The 22,898-nt window shown below is 47.5% G+C and overlaps 1 protein-coding gene across 2 annotated transcripts; it reads right to left on the reverse strand.

Moving 5' to 3' along the window:
* Nucleotides 1-3,755: 3,755 nt before the first annotated feature.
* THNSL2 (threonine synthase like 2) lies at nt 3,756-22,891 on the reverse strand. Of its 2 annotated transcripts, XM_019970276.2 has the most exons (9): nt 22,765-22,884; nt 20,837-21,071; nt 18,146-18,340; nt 17,094-17,246; nt 13,646-13,876; nt 9,938-10,086; nt 9,714-9,839; nt 6,714-6,865; nt 3,756-6,202 (listed from the first exon to the last, which is right to left on the reverse strand). In XM_019970276.2, exons 2-9 carry the CDS (start codon nt 21,057-21,059, stop codon nt 5,977-5,979), a joined length of 1,455 nt encoding a protein of 484 aa, XP_019825835.2. In that variant the 5' UTR covers nt 21,060-21,071; nt 22,765-22,884; the 3' UTR covers nt 3,756-5,976. The 2 variants fall into 2 exon arrangements, with proteins under 2 accessions (XP_019825835.2, XP_019825836.2); XM_019970277.2 differs by lacking the exon at nt 18,146-18,340 and having other exon boundaries at nt 22,765-22,891.
* Nucleotides 22,892-22,898: the final 7 nt, after the last annotated feature.

The raw sequence follows: 22,898 nt of genomic DNA on the forward strand, positions 1-22,898 counted from the left end.
TCTTCTCTTCTCCTCCACCCTCAGACATGGCCCTTACCCCATCTAGCCCGCAGGCTCTGATTTGAAGAGAACGTGGGAGCCATCAGGCCCAGAGCTCCTCTCCTGATCTAGCTCTGAGGTTACGCTCACAAACCCTGCACTCAGCCTCACATCCTTCCTCCAGGACTCACTGACTGGGTGGCCTTGCAAATTACTTAACCTCTCTGAGCTTCATTTCCTCATCTCTAGAATGGAGCCCACAGTGGTACTTTCTCATTCAGTCCTTGTCAGGACTGAAGAGGCCAGTGTCTGGAACATGCTTTACAAGAGGCTGAGCCCACCATGAAATTAAAAGATGCTTGCTCCTTGGAAGGAAAGTTATGACAAACCTAGACAGCATATTAAAAAGCAGAGACATCACTTTGCCAACAAAGGTCCATATAGTCAAAGCTATGGTTTTTCCAGTGGTGAGAGTTGAATGTGAGAGTTGGATCATGAAGGCTGAGCACTGAAGAATTGATGCTTTCAAACTGTGGTGTTGGAGAAGACTCTTGACGGTCCCTTGGACTGCAAGGAGATCAAACCAGTCAATCCTAAAGGAAATCAACCCTGAATATTCATTGGAAGGACAGATGCTAAAGCAGAAGCTCCAATATTCTGGCTACCTGAGGCAAAGAGCTGACTTATAGGAAAAGACCCTGATGCTGGGAAAGACTGAAGGCAAAAGGAGAAGAGGATGACAGAGGATGAGATGGTTAGATAACATCATTGACTCAATGGACATGAATTTGAGCAAGCTCCAGTAGAGAGTGGAGGACAGAGGAGCATGGAGGGCTACAGTTCATGGGGTCTCAAAGAGTTGGACATGACTTATGTATATGTAGCAACTGAACAGCAACAGCCCATTATGAGTGCTCAAGAAAGGGAATCATCCCAATTATCTTCATCAATGCAAATTAACAAGACTTATTAATGGCCCAGAAGAGCCCCTACTGACATTCAGTCTCCCATTGACCCTTGCAAAGATTCTGCTGGGCACACTGTTCAAGCCAGAACAACTCTAACACTGCACCCAGAGCTGTGCCAACTCCATGGGGCCACGAGGGAAATTTATTCTCCAGGAAGAGGCAAGAGAAGACAAATACGGGAAGCAACTAGTAAAAAACACAAGACAGCTTAGAAGTACTAAATTGTTCAGTGCAGACTAAATTATGTTAATAAGAAGCATTTGTATGGCATTTTAACATTTACCTAGCTATTGGAAATGCATGATCTTATGAAATTCTCAAAATAAACCAGCAAGGTAAGTGTTATAATTAGTAGATGAGGAAACTGAGGTTCGGCGAGACGAAATGGCCTGTGTGTGGTCACACCGCCAGTTAGTGGATAACTCAGAAAGAGAACTTCATCCTGCTTCTAACTTCTTTCGTACTGGGATCCTTGCTTTGGCCATTGAGGGGGATGCATTGTATGTAAGTATGATTGGGTATATGTAGGTATTTGTCTGTACATGTGTCTGTGTGCCTTTGTTTGTTCACAAGGGTAGATGTTTCTTCTGACCTCATCTCACTCCTATCCTTTCCTCCAATCAGCCCCAGAATATGGCCAGAATATCCTGAAGTTCATGTTTCATGCTATTTGTGCAGTGTCCAGTGGCTTTATTCTGGGTCCCCTTTCATAGATATACAGTGGCCTCTCACTGCTGCAAAGGTCTCCAAAGCATCCAGAAGGTGAGGGGTTTTGTGACCCCATGAAGTGACTGAGCATGCATGCATGCCTTATTTAGGGCTTCCCAGGGTGGCTCAGAGGTAAAGAATCCACCTGCCCATGCAGGAGATGCAGGTTTAATCCCTGGCTCAGGCAGATCCCCTGGAGGAGGGCATGGCAACTGACTCCAGTGTTCTTACTTGGAGAATCTCATGGACAGAGGAGCCTAGCAGGCTACAGCCCACAGGGTTGCACAGAATCAGACACAACTGAAGCAACTTGGCACACACACGTGACCCCCAACACTGCCCTGAAGGCCTCAGAAATATGGCAGCAGAGAATAAGGAACCACTGTCTCTGGCCACACGCAGCAGGTCCTGGGTGCTGGGGTGGGGGTGGGGTGGGGGGTGCTGCAGGCAGAGACCTGGGAAGCAGGTTTGCAGAAGCCTGTAATAGGCCTCCTGGAACAGCACAGCTCTGCTGCTCCCGTGTAAGGGAGGGTGGAGGAGGACCCAGCAGAAGGGCCACGGTCTGGGGCAGGATGGAGAACGGCAGACCAGAGCAGGATGTGACCAGCTCCTTATGACCTGGGGAGATGAAAAATGCACGCTGAACTTGAAGACACATGGGGCTCAAGTCCCACCCCTCTGCTTCCTCTTGGTGCCATCCTGACAAGTTACTTCAGCTCTAAAACCTAGTTGATAGTAACATGCATTTCACAACTTGCCATCTGGATTAAGTTAGTTGCTTTGATGAAATATTGCCTGGTGTACAGTAGGTCCTTTCAGGGCTGCACTATGACTTTGGTGGGCCCCGGGCACTTTTGCTTTCAGTGGGCAAAATATTTAAAAATTTTTGTACTACTGTGTTGGTATAAACACGAATACAACCCAAGCCAGATTATATTCGCTTCCTTTTGTGTGCTGTGCTTAGTCGCTCAGTCATGTCCAACTCTTTGTGACTGCCGTGGACTGTAGCCCTCCAGGTTCCTCTGTCTATGGGGATTCTCCAGGCAAGAATACTGGAGTGGGCTGCCATGCTCTCCTCAGCTTTTAAAAGAAATTAAAATATCTCCATGGACCTCTTAAATATCTCATGACCCCGAAGTATCAGGCCTGTCATGCCTGATGGATAAATGGGTTCAGGAGGCTCCATCACGTTTGCTCTTAAAGTGTCTCAGAAGCTGTGAAGTCCTGTGGCTGTAAGGGTCATGTCATTCTTTTAGGAGGCTGCCCCGTCCTCCTGTGTGTCCAGCATTCCTGCTCTCTCTGCACCGAGTGTCCTGCTTCGGTGTCAAGTTTTTCAGTAAGAGGGTGCCCTCTGGCCTCTCCCTTCAAGCCCCTGGACACCACGGAGATGCAGGCCTGGAAGTTCTGATGTGGGGTGGCAGGCAGAGATCAGCCTGGGCGACCAGAAGCTCCTGTAGACCTCAGGGCGCAGGCAGGCAGCTTTTTAGCTTTTAGTTTTGTATTGGATTACAGCTGACTAACGATGTGATAGTTTCAGGTGGACAGCAAAAGGCCTCAGCCGTACACATACATGTATTCATTCCCCTCTGAACTACCCTCCCATCCAGGCTGCCACATAACAATGAGTAGAGTTTCCTGTGCTATACAGTAAGACCTTGTTTGTTATCCACTTTAAGTACAGCAGTGCGTACATGTCCATCCCAAACTCCCCTTAACTATGGGGAGAAGACAGCTAGACGGCCACTGGGTCCTTTCACAGCAGCCCTCAGAGTAGCTGCAACAGTGCCCTCCAGTGGTCAGAAATCTCTCCACACTGTGCCTGCCTCACCTGCCATCCGAAGGGGCTCCCAGGGTCCAGGGTCTGAGGGTGTGCTGATATTGCAGTCTTTGTGTTTGTCTAACCCCCTCCCTCAATCCACACAAGATTTGAACCCAATAATATAAGTAAATCCACAACTATCTGTGGCGTGTTCATGTACACACAAAGCCAAGGTTAAGCTCTAGATCACTGCTGTCTCTAGAAATACATTGGGAGCCACAAGGGCAAGCCCCATATACAACTTTAAATGTCCTTAGAAAAAGAAAAGGAAAAAGATGGAATTAATTTAATATTATATTTTATTTATTCTAATACATAAAAACACCATCCTTTCAACAGATCATTGATATAAAATTACTGAGATATTTTAGATTTTTTTTCATTAGATGTCTTTGAAATCCAACATGTAATTTACACTTGTGGTACATCTCAATCAGAACACTATCTTGAATCAAGATATCTTAACAAGAATCTTCTTGAAAAAGAACAGACACGTGTATATGTATAACTGAATCACTTTACTGTACAGCTGAAACTAACACAACATTAATCAACTATACTCCAAAACAAAGTATTTTATGTACTTCATAAATTTTATAGCTGAAAAAGCAGATCCATATTACTTGAATTTTTCCATACTTAGAAGTTTTCCAATAACTGAATCAAGTAAGAAAATTTAACATTTAAATGTAAATTAATTTAAAAATTTAAAATTCAGTTCAGACTATTCACATTGCAAGAACTCAACAAATGTTTGGTGGTTCCTGAATTGGGCAGTGTAGGCTAGATCATAAAAACAGTAGCAGGAAGAGAGCATGCCCTTGTGGAAACAAAGCATATCTCCCTGTGACAGACAATTATTTATGAACTTAAAGTCCTTGGCCAGGGTTTCCTGAAATTAGAGGGCGGAAACTTATGTGGGGGCATTTGTAAGAACTGAAGACACCCCGCCTATGTCCACAGATTTGCTGTGCTCTAGGGTGGGGGCTTCACTTTCACTTTTCGCTTTCACGATTGGAGAAGGAAATAGCAACCCACTCCAGTGTTCTTGCCTGGAGAATCCCAGGGACGGGGGAGCCTGGTGGACTGCCATCTCTGGGGTGGTACAGAGTCGGACACGACTGAAGTGACTTAGCAGCAGCAGCAGCAGCAGCAGCAGCAGGGTGGGGGCTGGGAGTTTGCATTTTGGGGAAACCCAAGGACCACACTTTGAGAGTCATCACACAGTATCTGGTAGATGTGCAGTCACAGAGGAGCTTTGTTCCTGGTCCTGCCAGTTCCAGAATGCACCAGGCACAGTGCTCAACCAGGACTACCAAAGACAGGCCCACAGGCAATCCACTGGACGGGGGGAGAAGAGATAAATGTAAGTGCTGTTATTATTTCTTCATGTCTATTTAGCACACTCTGTGTGCTAAACATATATATATATCTTTTTTTTTTTTTTGGCCACACTATATGAACTTCCCCGACCAGGGATCGAACCTGTGCCTCTGCATTAGAAGCATGGAGTCTTAACCACTGGACCACCAGGGAAATTATACATAGTCTAGTACACATACGTTGGGCTTCCCCAGTGGTTCAGATAGTAAGAATCCGCCTGCCAATGCAGGAGACACAGGTTGGATCCCTGGGCTGGGAAGATCATTGGAGAAAGAAATGGCAACCCAGTCCAGTATTCTTGTTTAGAGAATCCCACGAACAGGAAGAGCCTGGCAGTCTACAGTCCATGGGGTTACAAAGAGTGGGACACAACTTATCTACTAAACACAACAACAAAGCCTCTGACAAGGCAGGCCAAGGCCTGTGATCTGGTTTGGGGACCAGATAAACTAAGACTCAAGCCAGACCTGTGCTAATGGAGTCAGTGGTCCCCATCTGCCTGGGTCCAAAATCTTAGAACCGAGGTTGACCCTGAACCCCAGACTTTCCTTTCTTTTTTAAGTTTTTATTTATTTATTTATGTATTTACATATTCTTTGTTGCTTTGCTCCAGCTTTCTCTAGTTGCTACAAGCGGGGGCTACTCTTCCCTGTAGCACACAGACTTCTCATTGTGGTGCTCTCTCTCGTTGCGGAGCACGGGCTCCAGGCGCCCAGGCTCAGCAGGTGTGGCGCAGGGGCTTTGTTGCTCCCTGGCATGTGGGATCTTCCTGGACCAGGGATCAAACTTGTGTCCCCTGCACTGGCAGGCACATTCTTATCCACTGAAACTTTCACAGGCAGCAGCAATGTTCCTGCACTGTCCGGCGGTGGCAGTGCACCCCCAGCAACATCTACAGGAGCCCTCCCCGCCTCCCAGGGGATCAGGCGCGACATCAGGCGGTGACAGCACAGAGCATCCTGGGAACAGAGCACAGCCCGCTGGCTCCAGACCCCCACCTCTAGAGCAGCCCCCCGAGAACCTCCTGCACAGACTCTCAATGGGGAGAAGGTGCCCCAAGCGGCTCACAGGGGACACCTCCCAGGGTCAGAGGCCTAAAGGAAGCCATCTCCAGCGGGGCTATGCCGGGAGATTCAGGAAGCTCCTCTGCCACTGCTGGCTCAGGTCCTCAATCGTGTCCCGGAGCATCCGTGTCCAGTCGTCGCCCTTCCGCATTGGGGTGCAGCGTGCCTCCTTGTGCTCCAGGGCGAGGATCTCTGCCGGGGTGTCCAGGGTCAGCCTGGCAGCCCGCACAGCCTCCGGGAACTTGGCTGCAGAGGCGGGAGCCAGACAACAGCGGGGAGGGCTGGGGGAAGTGGGGGAAGTGAAAACAGGGGGTGGAAGATAATAGATAGTGGGGCAGGTACCGGAAGAAGGTGAGGCGGGAGAAGAAGGAACAGGGGAAGGTTAGAGGTAGGGTGGAGAGAGACAGGGAAAAAAACAGGTTTGGTCCCTTGAATTCATCTCTGCAATAACTCTGCTAGCCAACTGCTCCTGCTTTTTGGGGTTCAAGCTCCCTCTTCTAGGACCACAGTCTCAGCACACACCTTCACTCAGCACCCACTATGCTCATAAAACCCATTTGGGGGACCTCCCTGGTGGACCAGTGGTCGAGACTCTGTGCTTCTACTGCAGAGAGCCTGAGTTCGATCCCTAGTCGGGGAACTAAGATCTCACATGCCATGTGGGGCACCCCTCCTCCCAAGAAAAGCAAGTTGTTCACATTCCTGTGCCCCCTGCTTGGGGAAAAGGATGGGCCCAGAGAGGTCCAAAGGGGTCCCCCCTCCCTGAAACTCAGGCACCCACCCCACCAGTACCTGGGCTGCTGCCTGTCCACCTGCTGGTAATGGCAGCTCACGGCCACGGCTGAGTGCGGGCACAACAGGTACTGGTTCTCCTGCCAGCAGCGGCCCATCGTCTGGGTGATAGCCTCATCCGACACCGATTGAGAGGTTACTGCCTCCGAAAGCTGAGGGGAAGTGGGGAAGAGATGACCAAAAACCCACCACCCAATACAACCATCTGGGTACACATCAGAAACTCAAATGAAATGGCTCAGATTCAGCTCAGAGAAAAAGCTAGTTTCCCATGTTTCCCAGTTTTAAACAGATTCACTCAAGTTAGAGGAAGCACACGTTTGAGTTTCAGGTCAATACATTTATTTAGAATTTGGCTCTGGATCAGCAAAATAGAACATATGCTTGCTCAGCAACCAAAGGACACACAGGCTAAGGGCACTCAAGCATTCCTAGTGCTTTGCTGTTAGTGCGCCCCCTCCCTGTAGGTATGGGAATAGTTTCCCATCGGTTTCCACCCAAATCTCCAGCTTTCCTTTAGGAAAATTGCCCACTACCTCAGAAAAGGAAGACTCCCTTTTCAGTGCTCCCTCGGTGTAGATGGTTTATTTGATCATTCTCTGGAAATGCACTGCATGTGCCAAAAACCATGAATATAATCAACTTCAATCAATAAAGACCATGTTGCTGCTGTTTAGTTGCTAAGTCATGTCCGACTCTTTGTGACCCCATGGACTGTAGCCCTCCAGGCTCCTCAGTCCATGGGATTTCCCAGGCAAGAATCCTGGAGTGGGTTGCCATTCCCTTCTCCAGGGATTTACCCAACCCAGGGATCGAACCCATGTCTCCTGCATTGGCAGGTGGATTCTTTACCACTGTGCCACCTGGGAAGCCCAATAGAAACCACAGGTTATTATAAATTGTTTAGACATCTTCCTGACCTATTATGGTTCACAGCAGACAATGAGTGTGTTTGTTTTATTTATATTTGAATCTCTAGCACCAAGCACATTTCCTGGCTCATGGGCAATAAGTAACATGAATGAATGAATGAACAAATGAATGAATGTTGTTTCAGCAGATGGAGTAACTTCTACATGTACAGCCAGGGAGAGAATGAAGAACCAGGGGATATGGTGTCTGTCTTCACATAGCATCTCATTTACATGAGGAGAAGGAATATCAAAACAAACCATTAAATAAGCTGAACTTTAGTTGTATTATGGTCTTCATAGTCGTGTTCCCACCAAATTTATATGTTAAAGCCCTAATCCCAATATGATGGTATTTGTAGGTGAGGCTTTGGGAAGTAATTAGGTCATGAGGGTGGAGCCTTCATGAATGGAATTAGTATCTTTATTAGTGTCTCATATTCCCCCATATGAGGATACAAGAAGGCGGCCTACTACCTCCCAGAAGGGGGCCCTCACCAGAATCCAACCTTGACCTTGATACTAGCACCTTGACCTCGGTCCTCCAGTCCCTGGAATTGTGAGAAATACATTTGTATTGTTTATAAGTCACCAGTCTGTGGTACTTTGTTATAGCAGTCCAAACTGATTAAAACAGGTTGCATCGAAGAAGCATAGGGAGACTTCCCTGGTGGTCCACTGGTTAAGACTCCTGGACTCCAATGCAGTGTGGGGGCAGAGTTGATCGCTGGTGGGGAACCACAGGCCATGGCCAGGAAAAAAGAGAGGAAAAGAAGCACAGATTCCAGAAGACAAATTCCACACCCGTCTGTGTGAGTGACTGAGCCCACAGAACTGTATCTAGTTCTGGGAACAACTCTTTAAGATGGACACCAACCACTCAAAATTACGCCATGTGATTCACACCATGTAGCTAAAGGAACCAGGAAGGCTTAGCAGGTAAAGGAAGATTCTCTTCAAGTATGGGAATCAGCTCACCAGTACACAAGCTAGAAGGAACAGATTCTGGCTTGACATAAAGAACTTTGTAATGACTACAGCTGATGTGAGGTAGTGAGGTCCTTGTTGTTGGAAGTATACACAGTCTGGATGACCAATTGGTAGGAATGTGGTAGAGAAAATTATAGTCAAATTCAATATATGAAATCCTTTTTTGATATTAAATAAGTTTCCATCACCAGGTTACATTAAAATAAAAGCAATCCTTCCCTAGAGGGCTTCCTAGTAGTTCAGACGGTAAAGCATCCGCCTGCAATGCAGGAGACCTGGGTTCGATCCCTGGGTCAGGAAGATCCCCTGGAGACACAAATGGCAACCCACTCCAGTATTCTTGCCTGGAGAATCCCAGGGACAGAGAAGACTGGAGGGCCACAGTCCATGGAGTCACAAAGAGTTGGACACAACTGAGCAACTGAGCCCTAGACTCCTATCCATTTGGAGACAAAATTTCTCCTTATTCTTTATTTTTCTAATTTAATTTTTTGGCAGTGCTGTGACTTGCAGGATCTGAGTTCCCTGACCAGGGATCAAACTTAGGTCCCCTGCAGTGCAAGCACAGAGCCCCAACCACTGGACTGCCAAGAAACTCCCTCTCCTTCTTTATTTTTTTTAAAAAAGTTAATTGAACAATAGTCTCTGCACATACTGGATAGAGAAAGTGGCTTCCAGTTGTTATTATTGGAAATCAACAACAATAATGAATAAAATAATGATAGATAATATATTAAGCCCTATATTGCCAGGCAGTATACAAAGCGCTTGATGGACTTAAATCTTCAACAATGCAGGCATTCTCATGATTCCCATTTTACAGATGAGGAGATTGAGGCACAGAGTTTAAGAATCTAACCCAAGGCCTCATAACTGGCTTGGATTTACATGCATCTAACTCTAAACCAAAAACCTCTAAACCAACCACCTCTCCCCATTCAAAAAATAAATCCTCATAAACTCCAGAAGTGCGAGGCTCATAGCAGGTACTCAAAAAAATACCCAAGCATCTCCTTTCCTTGAAAAGATTTTCAAACCCCAGGTCTGGTCTCGTGGCTGTACCCTTTCCTTTCTCCATGGTGTGTGAGTGGTAACTGACCTTGCTGTGCAGCTCCTTGGGTAGACTCACACTTTTTGTCCTTTCAAACTGCTCCATGAGGGTTCTTATCACCTGGCTGTCAGAGCCAGACAGCAGCCAGAAGATCCTCTCCATGTTGTAGGGAACCTGAGCAGAGAGGCAGGGTCCCAGGGGTCATGCTGACCTCAGCCCTTGTCCACCTCCATCCAACCAACACCTGGGGCAGACCTGCACACACATCCCACCTGAATGTCCATGGCCGATGCCAAGGTTGGCTTGACCGCTTTGGACAGAGAGAAGTCTCCCCATTGGACGGTCCTGTGGATGATGTCATTGCTGTTCACTGCCACGACCAGGTGAATGGGCAGCCCCATCTTCTGAGCGATGCACCCAGCTTATGAGAGGAGAACAATGGTTTCTTAGCCATGACACCAAAATCACAGACAACAAAAGAAAAAATAGATGAACATCATCAAAATTAAGAAGGTTTTGTGCTTTTTGAAGCTTTCATGCTTCAAAGGACACTATCAATATATCATTATCAATTTATCACTATAAAAAGGCTACCCACAGAATAGGAAAAACCATTTGCAAATTGTATATCTGATAAGAGACTTGAACCGAGAATATATAAAGGACTCTTACAACTCAACAATTAAAATACAAATAATCCAATTAAAAAATAGGCTAAGGACTTGTGTAGACATTTCTCCAGAAAAGATAAACAAATAGCCAACAGACATATGAAAAGACACTCAACATCACTGTTGCTGTTGTTTAGTCACTAAGTGGTATCCAACTCTTTTGCAACATTTGTAACCCACCAGGCTCCTCTGTCCATGGGATTTTTCAGGTGAGAATACTAGAGTGGGGTACCATTTCCTCCTCCAGGGATCTTTCTGACCCAGAGATTGGCATGTGGATTCTTTCCCACTGAGCCACCAGGGAAGCCCACTCAACATCATTAGTCATCAGGAAAACACAAACCCAAATCACAATGATACACCACTTCATACCTACTCGGATGGTTAGAATCAGGAAGACAGATGATAACAAGTCTTGGTCAGGATGTGGAGAAATTGGAACCCCCATATACTGTTAGTGGGAATGGCAAATAGTGCAGCCACTCTGGAAACCTGTCCAGCAGTTCCTCAAAAAGTTAAGCACAGAGCTCCAGTACAACCCAGAAATCCACTCCTAGTTTGTATATACTCAAGATAACTGAGAACAGAGCCACACAAACACATACACAAACGTTCACAGCAGCATTATTCATAACTAAAAACCTAAGCAATCCAAATGTCCATTAACTCTTAAATGTGTAAACAAAATGTGATACATCGATACAATAAAATAGTATTCAGCCATAAAAAGGAATAAAGTACTAACACGTGCTACAGTATGGATGAGCCTTGAAAATGTCATGCTAAGTGAAAGGAAGCTAGACATAAAAGGCCACATATTGGATGATTCCATTTACATAAAATGTCCAGAACAGGAAAATCTACAGAGATAAAATAGATGAGTGACTGCCTAAAGCTGGGAGAGAGGACGGAATGACTGCTTCATGGGAACAGGGCTCCCTCTTAGGGTGATGAAAATGCTCTAAAACATTATGGTGATGGTTGCACAAATCTGTGTGCACTAAAAATTATTAAGCTGAATACTTTAAACGGGTGAATTGTATGGTACGTGAATCATAGAGCAATAAAGCTGCTACCAAAAAACAAAAAAGGAGGAAAGAGTAGGAGGGGGTTACTGTGCCCTGATGCTGTTCTCCACGCCAAACCCTGCCCCCACCAGGTACTGACACACACCATTTGCAGAAGAGAAAACAGAGGTTCTGAGAAGTTTAAATGACCCACCCAAAGCCTGCTTTGGGCTTCCCTGGTGGCTCAGATGGTAAAGAATCTGCCTGTAATTCAAGAGACCCAGGTTCAATCCCTGGGTTGGGAAGATCCCCTGGAGAAGGGAATGGCAACCCATTCCAGTATTCTTGCCTGGAGAATCCCATGGACAGAAGAGTCTGGTGGGCCATAGCCTATGGGGTCTCAAAGAGTTGGACACGACTGAGCTACTAATACTCGTACTTTCACAGCCTGCTAAGTGGCAGAGTGAGGATGTGAACTTAGAGGTCTGTCTAAGTCTGGAGCACACGCTGAGTCCCCAGACGAAGAACCAGTGCTTTCAGGCTGACTCTCCTGGAAAGGGGCCGAAGGAGGATGGGGAGGCAGCTACTGTCCACCTAACAGCAGCTCCTGTTTGCATGAAACAAATAAAATGCCTCACCCCGAGAGATGGAGAGCCCAGAAAGGTAACGTAGTTTAGGAAGGTTCCTATTCCCATGAATAGTTTATTTCTATGAGTAAGTAAAAGGAGTTAGGGATACCCACACCACCCAGTGTCACTCAATTTTGCAAAGCACTTTTACAGTCTTATTTCATGGGACCCTCAGTAAATGCCACGATCCTTGCATGACAGGGGAACAATGGAGGCTTAAGGGGTCCAAGGGCTTAAAGTCAAGCAGCTAGTTCCTGATGGAGCAGGGCTAGATCGGAGATCCCTCTGCAAATGTTGCTTTTGTGCCAGGCACTGTGGCAGATACAGGGCACAGGCAGGTGGTACCATTCCCTGGGGGGTGATGCAAATGGGCAGTGTGGTGGGCTTCTCTCCACGGATGGGGAAGAAGGCTGAGCCGTCCTTGTCTAACAGCCAGCTCATTTTTTCCATCCCTGTGTTAGCTGAAGTCACAAAGACTCCTGAGCACTAAGATGCTTTCATGGTCTCACCTAAGCCAACCTGGGCACCCATCAGAAGCGATGCCACTAACAGAACCATCAGAAAAAAGTCACGTCCATCAAGAGGCAGCCTCATAAGTTCAAAAGGGCGAAGACTCTGAAGCCAGCTTGCCTGGGCCACCATCCTGGCCCTGGGACTGACCAGTGCGTAAACAATGACAGGCTGTCCAAGGACTTCTCTGTGCCACAGCCTCCTCATTGTAAAATGAAATAGTGCCCCTCATAGGCCCATGTGAGGATTAAATGAATTGATATGAGGGAAGCATTCAGAGCACTGCCTGACACATAGTCAGTGCTTGATCAACGTTCCTATAAATTATTACAGGAAATTATTTTCATGCCACGCAGCTTTATAGCACTCGACCTTCACAAAGTTCACATACACACAGAATCTAATTTGCACCTCACGCTCGTCCTGAGAGATATGATAAGCGGTCCAACTTCCCTTTGATAGCCGAGGAGCTGAACCTAAGGGACAGCCATTCAGCTAGTAAAGGACAGAACTGGAGCCAGAAGCCCAAGTCCAGGACTCTTTCCACATCACACGGTCTCTGAGGAGAACACGCTGTGCCAGGCGAGTCCTTATCCTCAGAGCAGGGAGCTGGCCAGGGCTGGGAGGAAAGTCCACGTTCCTGGCAGAGGGCTCTGCCATCCAGGAACAGCAGCTGAACCTTCACCTCATCTCCCCACACTCTGCTGAGCGACACATCAGATCAGGCGGCCGAGCACACTGGGGTTAACCCATTACTCTCCCCCTGTGGCAAAAGGCCAGTATGTCCTCCCAGGAAGTCAGAGGGACATTTTCTGGAAGGTTCTTTTGTGTAGTTCCCCATCACCTAGGACCCAACCTGGGCTTCCGTGGTGGCTCAGTGATAAAGAATCCACCTCCCAATGTCGGAGACCGAGGTTCAATCCCAGGATCGAGAAGATCCCCTGGAGAAGGAAATGGCAACCCACTCCACTATTCTTGCCTGGGAAATCCCATGGACAGAGGAGCCTCGTGGGCTACAGTCCTTGGGGTTGCAAAGAGTTGAACGTGACTAAGCGACGAAACAACAAAGGACCCAACCTAGCTTATAGCCAAAAGGTGGCTGGGAGGACAAGGACCACAGGCATTTTTCTGGAAAGCCCATTTCCGTCCAGGGGTCTCCTCACCTGCAAGGTTACCGGCAGCCCCCGTTGGCACAACCACCTCCACGGGGGGCAGGGGGTGCATGTCTAAGGATGGCGCACACCGGAAGTAAGCAAAGAAGTGGTGGGCTATTTGCACGAGGACCCGGGACCAGTTGATTGAATTCAGACTCATTAGGTTGTGCTTCTTGACAAAGGCCACGTCGGCAAACACCGTCTTGATGGGCTCATCCAGCTCATCGCTGTTACCCTCCACTGTCAGGGGAGAGAGGAAAAGGAGCTGTCAGGAGCACAGAGAACCCCCAGATGGTCAGCATGTGCCCACAAGGCCTTTCAGACTGAGCCCATCGCACTGGGACCTTCACTCAACCCATGGCTCATATCCTTATGGTCACATTTCCAATGTTTCTACCATTATCTAAAATTAGATATTAAATGTCAACCTTCTGGGACACTGGGGGAAGAATTCCTCTTTGTAGTCCAGGCCCTCTTCCCCAGGCTCTGGAAATAAGGACAGGATAGTTTATCAGGTTATAAGATGGTGAGAGGCTGAGCTTTACTCCATGGTTCTCCATCAGGGGCTGAGGGGAAAGAGTTGCTCTTTCTAGGGGATCTGCCCTTGTTCCCTCATTTAGATCAAAGGGTGGAGGTTCTACCCTCGGCTCCTACGTGGCAGGGAAGCTGGTATGGGCAGGATTTCTCCTTAAGCTGGGTGTGTGTGCACTTTAATTTATGGATAAATTAATTGGGTAATTGTTGGGCAAATCAGCACCTAGTCCAAGTTGCACCCCTCAACCCAGCCCAACCAGCAATCAAGCCAACATTAATCTCTTATCTAAAACCTGGGTCTATTTCTCCATTGAATCCAAACTTGGAGGCCAGAGGGGGATAAGATTATTGCGGGTAAATGCCAGAGTAGGCGTGGAGGTTACCATTCATTCCCCCTTTCATCACGTAGTAGCACTGAGACTGCAGGACTAACTCCAGATCCATGTTACAAGGGGGATATTTGCTGGGGTTCAAGGAAAAGATTCACTGCTTTCAAGAGACAGCCACAGGAAGAGAGACTTGGTTACCTTCAGTAACCATCATGAACCACAAAAAGCTTGAGAATTGGGGAAGATGGAACCAAGAATACTGGCTCCCAGAAGGCAGTGAAACAACCAGTCAGAAGCCCATTCCATTTCTATACTTACAGGTACATGAGCTGGAAATTATCCCTGTTCAAGTCAGTCTGAGTTAGGTTTTCTGTTACTTCCAGGCAAAAACAACCCAAATAATACATAACTAGCATTGGCTGATTATCCTGTGCTTAAGAAGAATTGAGTATATAATGTACAATGGGTATTAATGACTTCAGAAAACATCGGTGTCTAAGACACAACAATCCAGGTGACCCATCTCTGCTCCCTGAGCTCCCTAGTCCTAGGGAAAACACACACCCACTGCTAGCTCCCAAACTAACGCATATTCTCCTGGAAACCAAGTCAGAAGATTCCAGAAAGGAAAGGAAGAACTTGAACGGTACTGTTTTGAAATAAAAACTAATTTATGCACATTTATGACATACTGTATTCATCACCATCCACATGTCTGCCACATTTTCCTAATGTGCACTGTTCTCCAACTCATGATCAGGAATGATGCTTCTATACACGCCCTTAGATAAAAGCCTTCCAATATCTGTATACAAGGAGAGAAGGCTGCAGGTCCAGAACAGAGGCACAAAAAGCTATTCTCTGATCTGATTCTAGGCAAAGACAGTCGCAGATCCATAAATAGCAATTCTGGTGCTTAGGGTTTAACAGAAACCCTTAGGAACCTGAATGTTGTGCATTAAAATCTTGCCATGACTGCAGGAAAATGTAGTCAGATGCTCCGCTCTTTTTCGACCCCATGGACTGCAGCCTGCCAGACTCCTCTATCTATGGAATTTTCCAGGCAAGAATGCTGGACTGGGATGCTGTTTCCTACTCCAGTGGATCTTCCCAACCCAGGGATCAAACCCGCGTCTCTTGTATCTCCTGCACTGGCAGGTGGATTCTTTACCACTAGCGCCACCTGGGAAGCCCAATATGTGGCCAGATATGGGCAATGAATTACCAAGGTTAATTCTGCCAACACTTGCCTTAGCTAAACAATAAACTTTTCACTGGAATGTACATGGGTTTGCTAAAGGAAAGAGTAGAAGAGGCTTTTTGTTTGCTCTTGAACAAACAGACAAAGGATATTCATGCTAATCCCCTGGGTAACAGTTGTTTTCGCTGTGTTTTTGGTCCTTGACAAAATTGGTGTTATATAAAACTTCATCTATGGGATTATAACAGGAGGCCAGGCCAGCTACAGAAGGAGGGTTTTCTGCTACCACATTTGTTGTCCTGCTAGGTGAGTGACCAAACCAAGTCAGGCTACCTAGACAGCTTGCTCCAGGCCACAGAGCACAAAACTTCACCAAGATCTCTACTGCTCATTTTCCTATCCCTTCCTTGGGGGTCCCTGGGGTGCAGTGGGGTGTGACAGGTAGAAATAAAAAAGTATACAAGTGTGTGTTAGTTGCTCAGTCAGATCCAGCTCTTTGGAATCCCATAGACTGTAGCTGGCCAGGCTCTTCTGTACATGGAATTTTCCAGGCAAGAATACTGGAGTGGTTTGCCATTCCCTTCTTCAGGGGATCTTCCTGACCAAGGGATTGAACTCAGGTCTTCCACATGGCAGGCAGATTCTTAACTGTCTAAACCACTAGGGAAGCCCACAATAAAAACTATGGCTCCACTCAAACTCACTCTGCTTTCCTACACTCTTGGGCTTCATAATGATTAAATGCGCTCAGAATAGATGGCCAGACATTAAGATTTTTTTTGCCTTTCTGCAAGCATAAAATTCTATGATTCATGATGTGGCTCAGGAAGTAGGAGTCATGAGCCATAGGTACCACTGAGTAGCTTCCTATTTTAAATACTTAGACCTGCTAACCAAATGCATTAGTTGATTCAACACTGCAAGGGAAGATGTGAGCTGCCAACATGTAATAGCACATTCTCTCAGAGGGCAATGTGTTTTTGCCCTCTGAACCTCTGTGCCCTGGAAAAAAATCCAAGTCATCTGGCTCAGGCTATGACTGAGCTGCCTTGCAGACATGGCACAAACAGGTTGAATGTGCATGGAGGTGGCATTCTTTGGGGCATGGGTTTAAACCTGCACTTTCTTGGATGTACTATTTATTAGTAATGGTTTATGCACCAGTCACCTCCAATAGTTTCTGAGACTGTGTAGCCACGAGCCTACTTAGGGCTAAGTCAGGGCATATACCAACCTCAAAATATGACTGATAAAGGGAGGGAAGGAGAGAGAAAGGAGAGGAGGCAGGATGCTCAGCTAGACAATTGATTAGCTTGGTTCCAGTCCATCTCGCAACATAGAACCACTCAAGGCAGGGCCACGCTGTCCCTAGAACCTCAGTCCCAACACTCACCTCCGAACACGTGGACGTTCTCTCTTAGCACTGTTGTCATCTGGAGCTCCTGAATCTTTGTACAGTGACCCTTGGGCAGCAGAACAATGATGTCCACGTTTTTTGCCCCCTGAACACTCTCAATGGCAGCACTTCCTGTGTCTCCAGAAGTTCCTGGATGGGAAGAAGGAGGAACCCCCCTCTTTAGACAAAGAGAGATGGAAAGAAATTGGCCCCTAAAGCACAGTTGCCAAGTGAGGGGATACCCTGGAGGATAGGAATCCAGTACTTAACCTGGGGTCCTTGAACCTCCAAGAGACCCATGGATACAAATCAAGGCACCTGTGAAGTTGGCACCATATCATCTATGTATTTTATTTATTTAAATTATTATTCTGAGAAGATTCCATAGCCTCCATCAGTCTGTCAAAAGGGTCCATGGCACAAGAGAATGTTAAGAACCCTGCTCTACAAATTAGGAGGTTGGGATTAACATATATATTTAAAACAGGACTTCCCTGATGGCTCACCGGGTAAAGAATCCACCTGCAATGCAAAAAAACACAAGAGATACAGGTTTGATTGTTGGGTCAGGAAGATTCCCTGAAGAAGGGAATGGCAACCCACTCCAGTATTCTTGACTGGGAAATCCCATGGACAGAGGAGCCTTGTGGGCTACAGTCCATGGGGTCACAAAGAGTCAGGCACAACTGAGCACTTCACATATATAAAACAGATAACCAACAAGGACCTAGTGTATATCACAAGGAACCATACTCAATATTTTGTAATACTGAGAAATCCCACAGACAGAGGAGCCTGGTGTGCTAGATAGAGTCCATGGGGTTGCAGAAGAGTCAGACACAACTTAGCGACTAAACAACAATAGATACATATAACCGAATCACTGTGCCGTATACCTGAAACTCACATGGTATTATAATTCAATTTTTTAAAAAAGAAAGCTGCTCTAGAAGAATCAGTAACATACTCCCCAAGAGACATCAGTGGGGTGTTGTGGGCTCCCACAGTGGGGTACTGTGGGCTCCAGGGCACATGCCCATGATGCACACCTACAACCACGGTGATGTGCCTCTTCCTCTTCTCCAGGAAGTACTGCAGGAACTGTGCTGTGCAGCACAGGGACAGGTCCTTAAACGCATAGGTGACCCCGTGCCACAGCTCCAGCACGTTCAGCCCATTCCTCAACCTGGACAGATGCACCACCTCTCTGTGGCGGAATCTGCTGAAGGCACGATCAATCAGATCTGCAAGGGGAAGGAAGGGAAATCGTACATTGAAAACGGCATTCTCTCATCCTCCTCCAGGGCTTCCCAGGTGGCACTAGTGGTAAAGAATCTGCCTGCAAATGCAGGAGATGCAAGAGATGTGGGTTCAATCCCTGGGTTGGGAGGATTCCCTGGAAGAGGAGATGGCAACCCACTCCAGTATTCCTGCCTGAAAAATCACATGGACAGAGGAGCCTGATGTGCTACAGTCCATGGGGTCACAAAGTGCCAGACACAACTGAGAGTGTGCACACGCGCACACACACACACTTGTCCTCCAAGTTCATTCTTAGTCTCTTTACACTTTTAAATTTGAATTTCCTATCTTGTTACCAGAGTAAAATACCTGAAATTTTTATCATAAAGGATACTGTGTATGAATATAATTGTATAATCCTAGGGGGAAAAGTTTGGAAAGACATGAACCGAACTGTTCATGGATTCCTCACAGTGATTCTCCCAGACAGCAGAATTGATGCTGTAAGACTTTCATTTTTTACTTTATAGATTTCTACACCATTTGGATTTCTTGTGTGCATGTATTCCAGTAGAAATTCAGTTAAACAATCACGCAACAAACAAATCAAGTATCTCATCTCTTCTAATTTTCCTTCCTAAAAATAGAGAGTTGTTTCTTTGTTTTGCATTACTTAATCTCACACCTGTGATGCCAGAAACTTGGGGTCCTACCTAAAGCTAAGCCCATCCAGAGTAGCATTTCTCAAACTTTAATTGGCAAACCAGTCACCTGGGATCTTAAAATGCAGGTTTTGGATCAGTAAGTCGGAGGAAGTAATGAGAATTCTAACACATACCCAGGCAATGCCATCAGTGCTGGTCACTGAACTACATTTAAAATTTTTTTATTTATTTATTTTTATTACATCCAGAGTAGCTGTGGGTGGGCTACTCTCTAGCTGGGGTGAGAGAGCTAGGCTCTCTCTAGTTGCACGAGCGAGCTTCTTACTGCAGCGGCTTCTCTCATTGCAGAGCACGAGCTCTAGGTGAGCCGGCTTCAGTAGTTGAGGCACTCGTGCTTAGTCATCCTGCAGCACGTGGAATCTTCCTGGACCAGGGATCGAACCGGTGTCCCCTGCACTAGCAGGCAGATTCTTCACCACTGGATCACCAGGGAAGTCCCAAACTACATTTTGAGTTCTTTTCAGTCTCAAACTCTCATTACTAGGTTGCTGCTGCTGCTGGATTATATTATACAGCTGGTCCATGGACCAGCAGCATTAGTATCATCTGGACGTCTGATGCATGCATGCTCAGTTGCTCGGTCATATCTGACTCTTTGCAACCCTATGGGCTGTAACCCACCAGGCTCCTCTGTCCATGGAATTTTCCATGCAAGAATACTGGAGTGGGTTGCCATTTTCTCCTCCAGGGGATCTTCCCCACCCAGGAATCAAGAACCCACATCTCTTGAGTCTCCTGCATTGGCAGGCAGATTCTTTCCCCCTGCACCACCAGGGAAGCCTGGACGCTTGATAGGAATGCAGAATTTTCAGGCCCGCCCCAGATCTACTGAATCAGAATCTGCATTTTAACAAGATTCCCAGGGACAATCTGTAGGCACATAACAGTCTGAAATGAGCTGGTCCAGAACACTCTCAAAATCCCTTCTGGAATTACCATTTGAGGAAATAAAATAGCAATCTGTGGGTCTGGGTGCTTTATATACTGTGCTGTGTTGTGTGTTATATATGTGCTGTGTTATGCTGTGCTTAGTTGCTCAGTTGAGTCCACCTCTTTGTGACCCCATGGACTGTAGCCCACTAGGCTCCTCTGTCCATGGGGATTCTCCAGGCAAGAATACTGGAGTGGGTTGCCAATCCCTCCTCCAGGGGATCTTCCCAACCCAGGGATTGAACCCGGTTTCTCGAATTGCAGGCAGATTCTTTACCATCTAGCCACCAGGGAAGCCCAGAAATGCTGAAGTATATGCAAGAAGGAAATATTCAAACATTCAAGCATCTCATTCAAGGTCAATGGTGAAATCCCTAGTTTTGAAAAGTTTTTTTAAAAACAAATTATCTGCCGATTACTTTGGCATTCCCCACACTGGGGTGGGAACTGGAATGGATGAAACTTTTTGAGGATATTTCCAATTCTGGGATTTCAGAGTCTGGGAAAAACTCCAAAGTTTGGGAAATATGACTGGGGACTTGTTAGTTATTCAGTCATGTCCGACTGTTTGTGACCCCGTGGACTGTAGCCCACCAGGCTCCTCAGGCAAGAATACTGGAGAGGGTAGCCAGTCTCTTCTCCAGGGGATCTTCCCAACCCAGGAATCAAACCTGGGTCTCCTACAGTACAGGCAGATTCTTTATCATTTGAGCCACCTGGGAAGCCAAACTTTGGGAAATATGACTGGGGATCTCCTAGGGGTTGAATGATGGATTTGCAACTCTGGGGGCTGGGCTGGCAGAATAGTGAGGTGGGAGAGTAGAAAGGTAGAGGGGTGCTCACCATTTAGGTCATCTCTAGGAATGAGCTCAGGTCCAATGAAGAGGCTGCACAGCTCCTTCACCAAGCTGGGGTAGGAGAGTGTGCTCCACTCATGCAGGGTCTCTCTGCCCAGCTGTGGAAGCTCCTCAGGCATGTAGAGGCCCCCGTCTGGAGCATAGCCAGAGAAGAGCGCCTCCTTGAAGTCAATCCGTGGGGCCATACCCCGAGTGCTGACATACCACATGATCCCGGGGGCCTGCAGAGGGACCAGCCCCAGAGGCATTTAATCTCCAAGCTCAGTACCCCATGGGGCAAAGCCCAAGTACACCCAGCTCCCTCAGCTAACCCCTAGGCCATCACTCATCAGGCATGCATGTGTGCTAAGTCACTTCAGTCGGGTCCAACTCTTTTGCAACCCTATGGACTAGAGCCTGCCAGACTCCTCTATTCATGGCATTCTCTAGGCAAGTAGACTGGAGTGGGTTGCCATGCCATCCTCCAAGGGATCTTCCCAACCCAAGGATCGAACTTCGAGTCTCTTATGTCTCCTACACTGGCAGGCGTTCTTTACCCCTGGCGCTACCTAGAAAACTGAGAGTCAAATTGTTTGACTTTAAACATTGTTTAATCAGTTAAACGTGTTTAACTTTAACCATGGTTTTTCAAGTAGTCATGTAGGGATGTGAGAGTTGAAACATAAAGAAGGCTGAGGGCCAAAGAGTTGATCCTTTCAAACTGAAAGCTGGAGAAGACTCTTGCGAGTCCCTTGGACAGCAATGAGTTCAAACCAGTCCATCCTAAAGGAAATCAACCCTGAATATTCACTGGGAGGACTGATCCTGAAGCTGAAGCTCCAACACTTTGGCAACCTGATGTGAAGAGCCAACTCACTGGAAAAGACCCTCATGCTGGGAAAGACTGAGGGCAGGAGAAGCGGGTAGTAGATGATGAGATGGTTGGATGGCATCACAGACTCAATGGACATGAGTTTGAGCAAACTCTAGGAGATAAAGAAGGACAGAGGAGCCTGGCCTTCTGCAGTCCATGGGGGTTGCAGAGTCTGAACAGCAACAAACCAGAAAGAGAAGCCCAGAAGCAGAAGCAGCTGCCACAGGACTTGAACTTGTGAAGTTAACCAAGAAAATCTAGCACCTGGGTTGGACTGCTGAACGGACTAATGACCTCTGGCGCATGATTTTGTAATTTGCCCCTGTGACTCCGTTGGGCCCTATTCCAGGGTGGAGACGGGTCAGAAAATATCCGACCAATAATCTGGATGAAGAGCAAAGGAAACAAGAAATGGCCGCAAGGCAGGGAAACATTTTAAGAAGGGCTCCTCCTCCAGGCCAAGAGATTTTCTGAGCAAGGATGGGGGCAGGGCGGAGACTTAAAATCGGGCGGCCGAATCCTAAGCGGCTATCGCTGCGCCCCTGGGATGGTGGCCAAGGCAGAGCCATGGCAGGCGCCGCCAGCCTCTCCAAGTCACTGGCACCTCTGGCTGGCCTGGCCTTGGGCCAAGGCGTTTTTTATCAGGCCTGCGGGATAAAGTTCCACTCCCAGCCTAGGAAAACCCAACAGGCTTAGTGTCGGGGCTCTCCGTGAATTGCAGAAATCCTGCAAAATTTTCGAAGCGTCGGGAACCTTCAACCCTCCCAGGTTTCCTCCAAGTCGCAACGCCCGAACTAGAGGCTGAAAAAAAGGGGGGGCAGGGAGGCCGACCCTGCCACGCTGAAGACAGGGTTAAGCGAAATCGCGAGTAGTTTCGGAGCTCAGACGTCTCGCTACCGATGAGCTCTGCGAGGCCGCCGCGATTGCCGGGGGGCGACGCGGGGAGGGGACCCGAGGCCGGCGCGCCGGCTCGCGTGGGGCGGAACCTCAACTCCCACCCCGGAATCAGCCGGCTGGGCTGGATGGTAGGAGGGCTGCAGGGGCTGGGGCGGCGTGGTTACCGGGTCCCAGGCTCCGGAAGCGGCAGAGCTCGGCCCGGGAGGCGGATCGAGCGCAGTGGGAGTGCCAGGCTCCGGTCTTGAGGGCGGGACTGGGCGGGCAGCATCCAGGCTTCGGGTCGGAGGATGAGCAGGGC

This window comes from Bos indicus, chromosome 11 (genome assembly GCF_029378745.1).
Source record: "Bos indicus isolate NIAB-ARS_2022 breed Sahiwal x Tharparkar chromosome 11, NIAB-ARS_B.indTharparkar_mat_pri_1.0, whole genome shotgun sequence".
Taxonomy (NCBI): Eukaryota; Metazoa; Chordata; class Mammalia; order Artiodactyla; family Bovidae; genus Bos; species Bos indicus.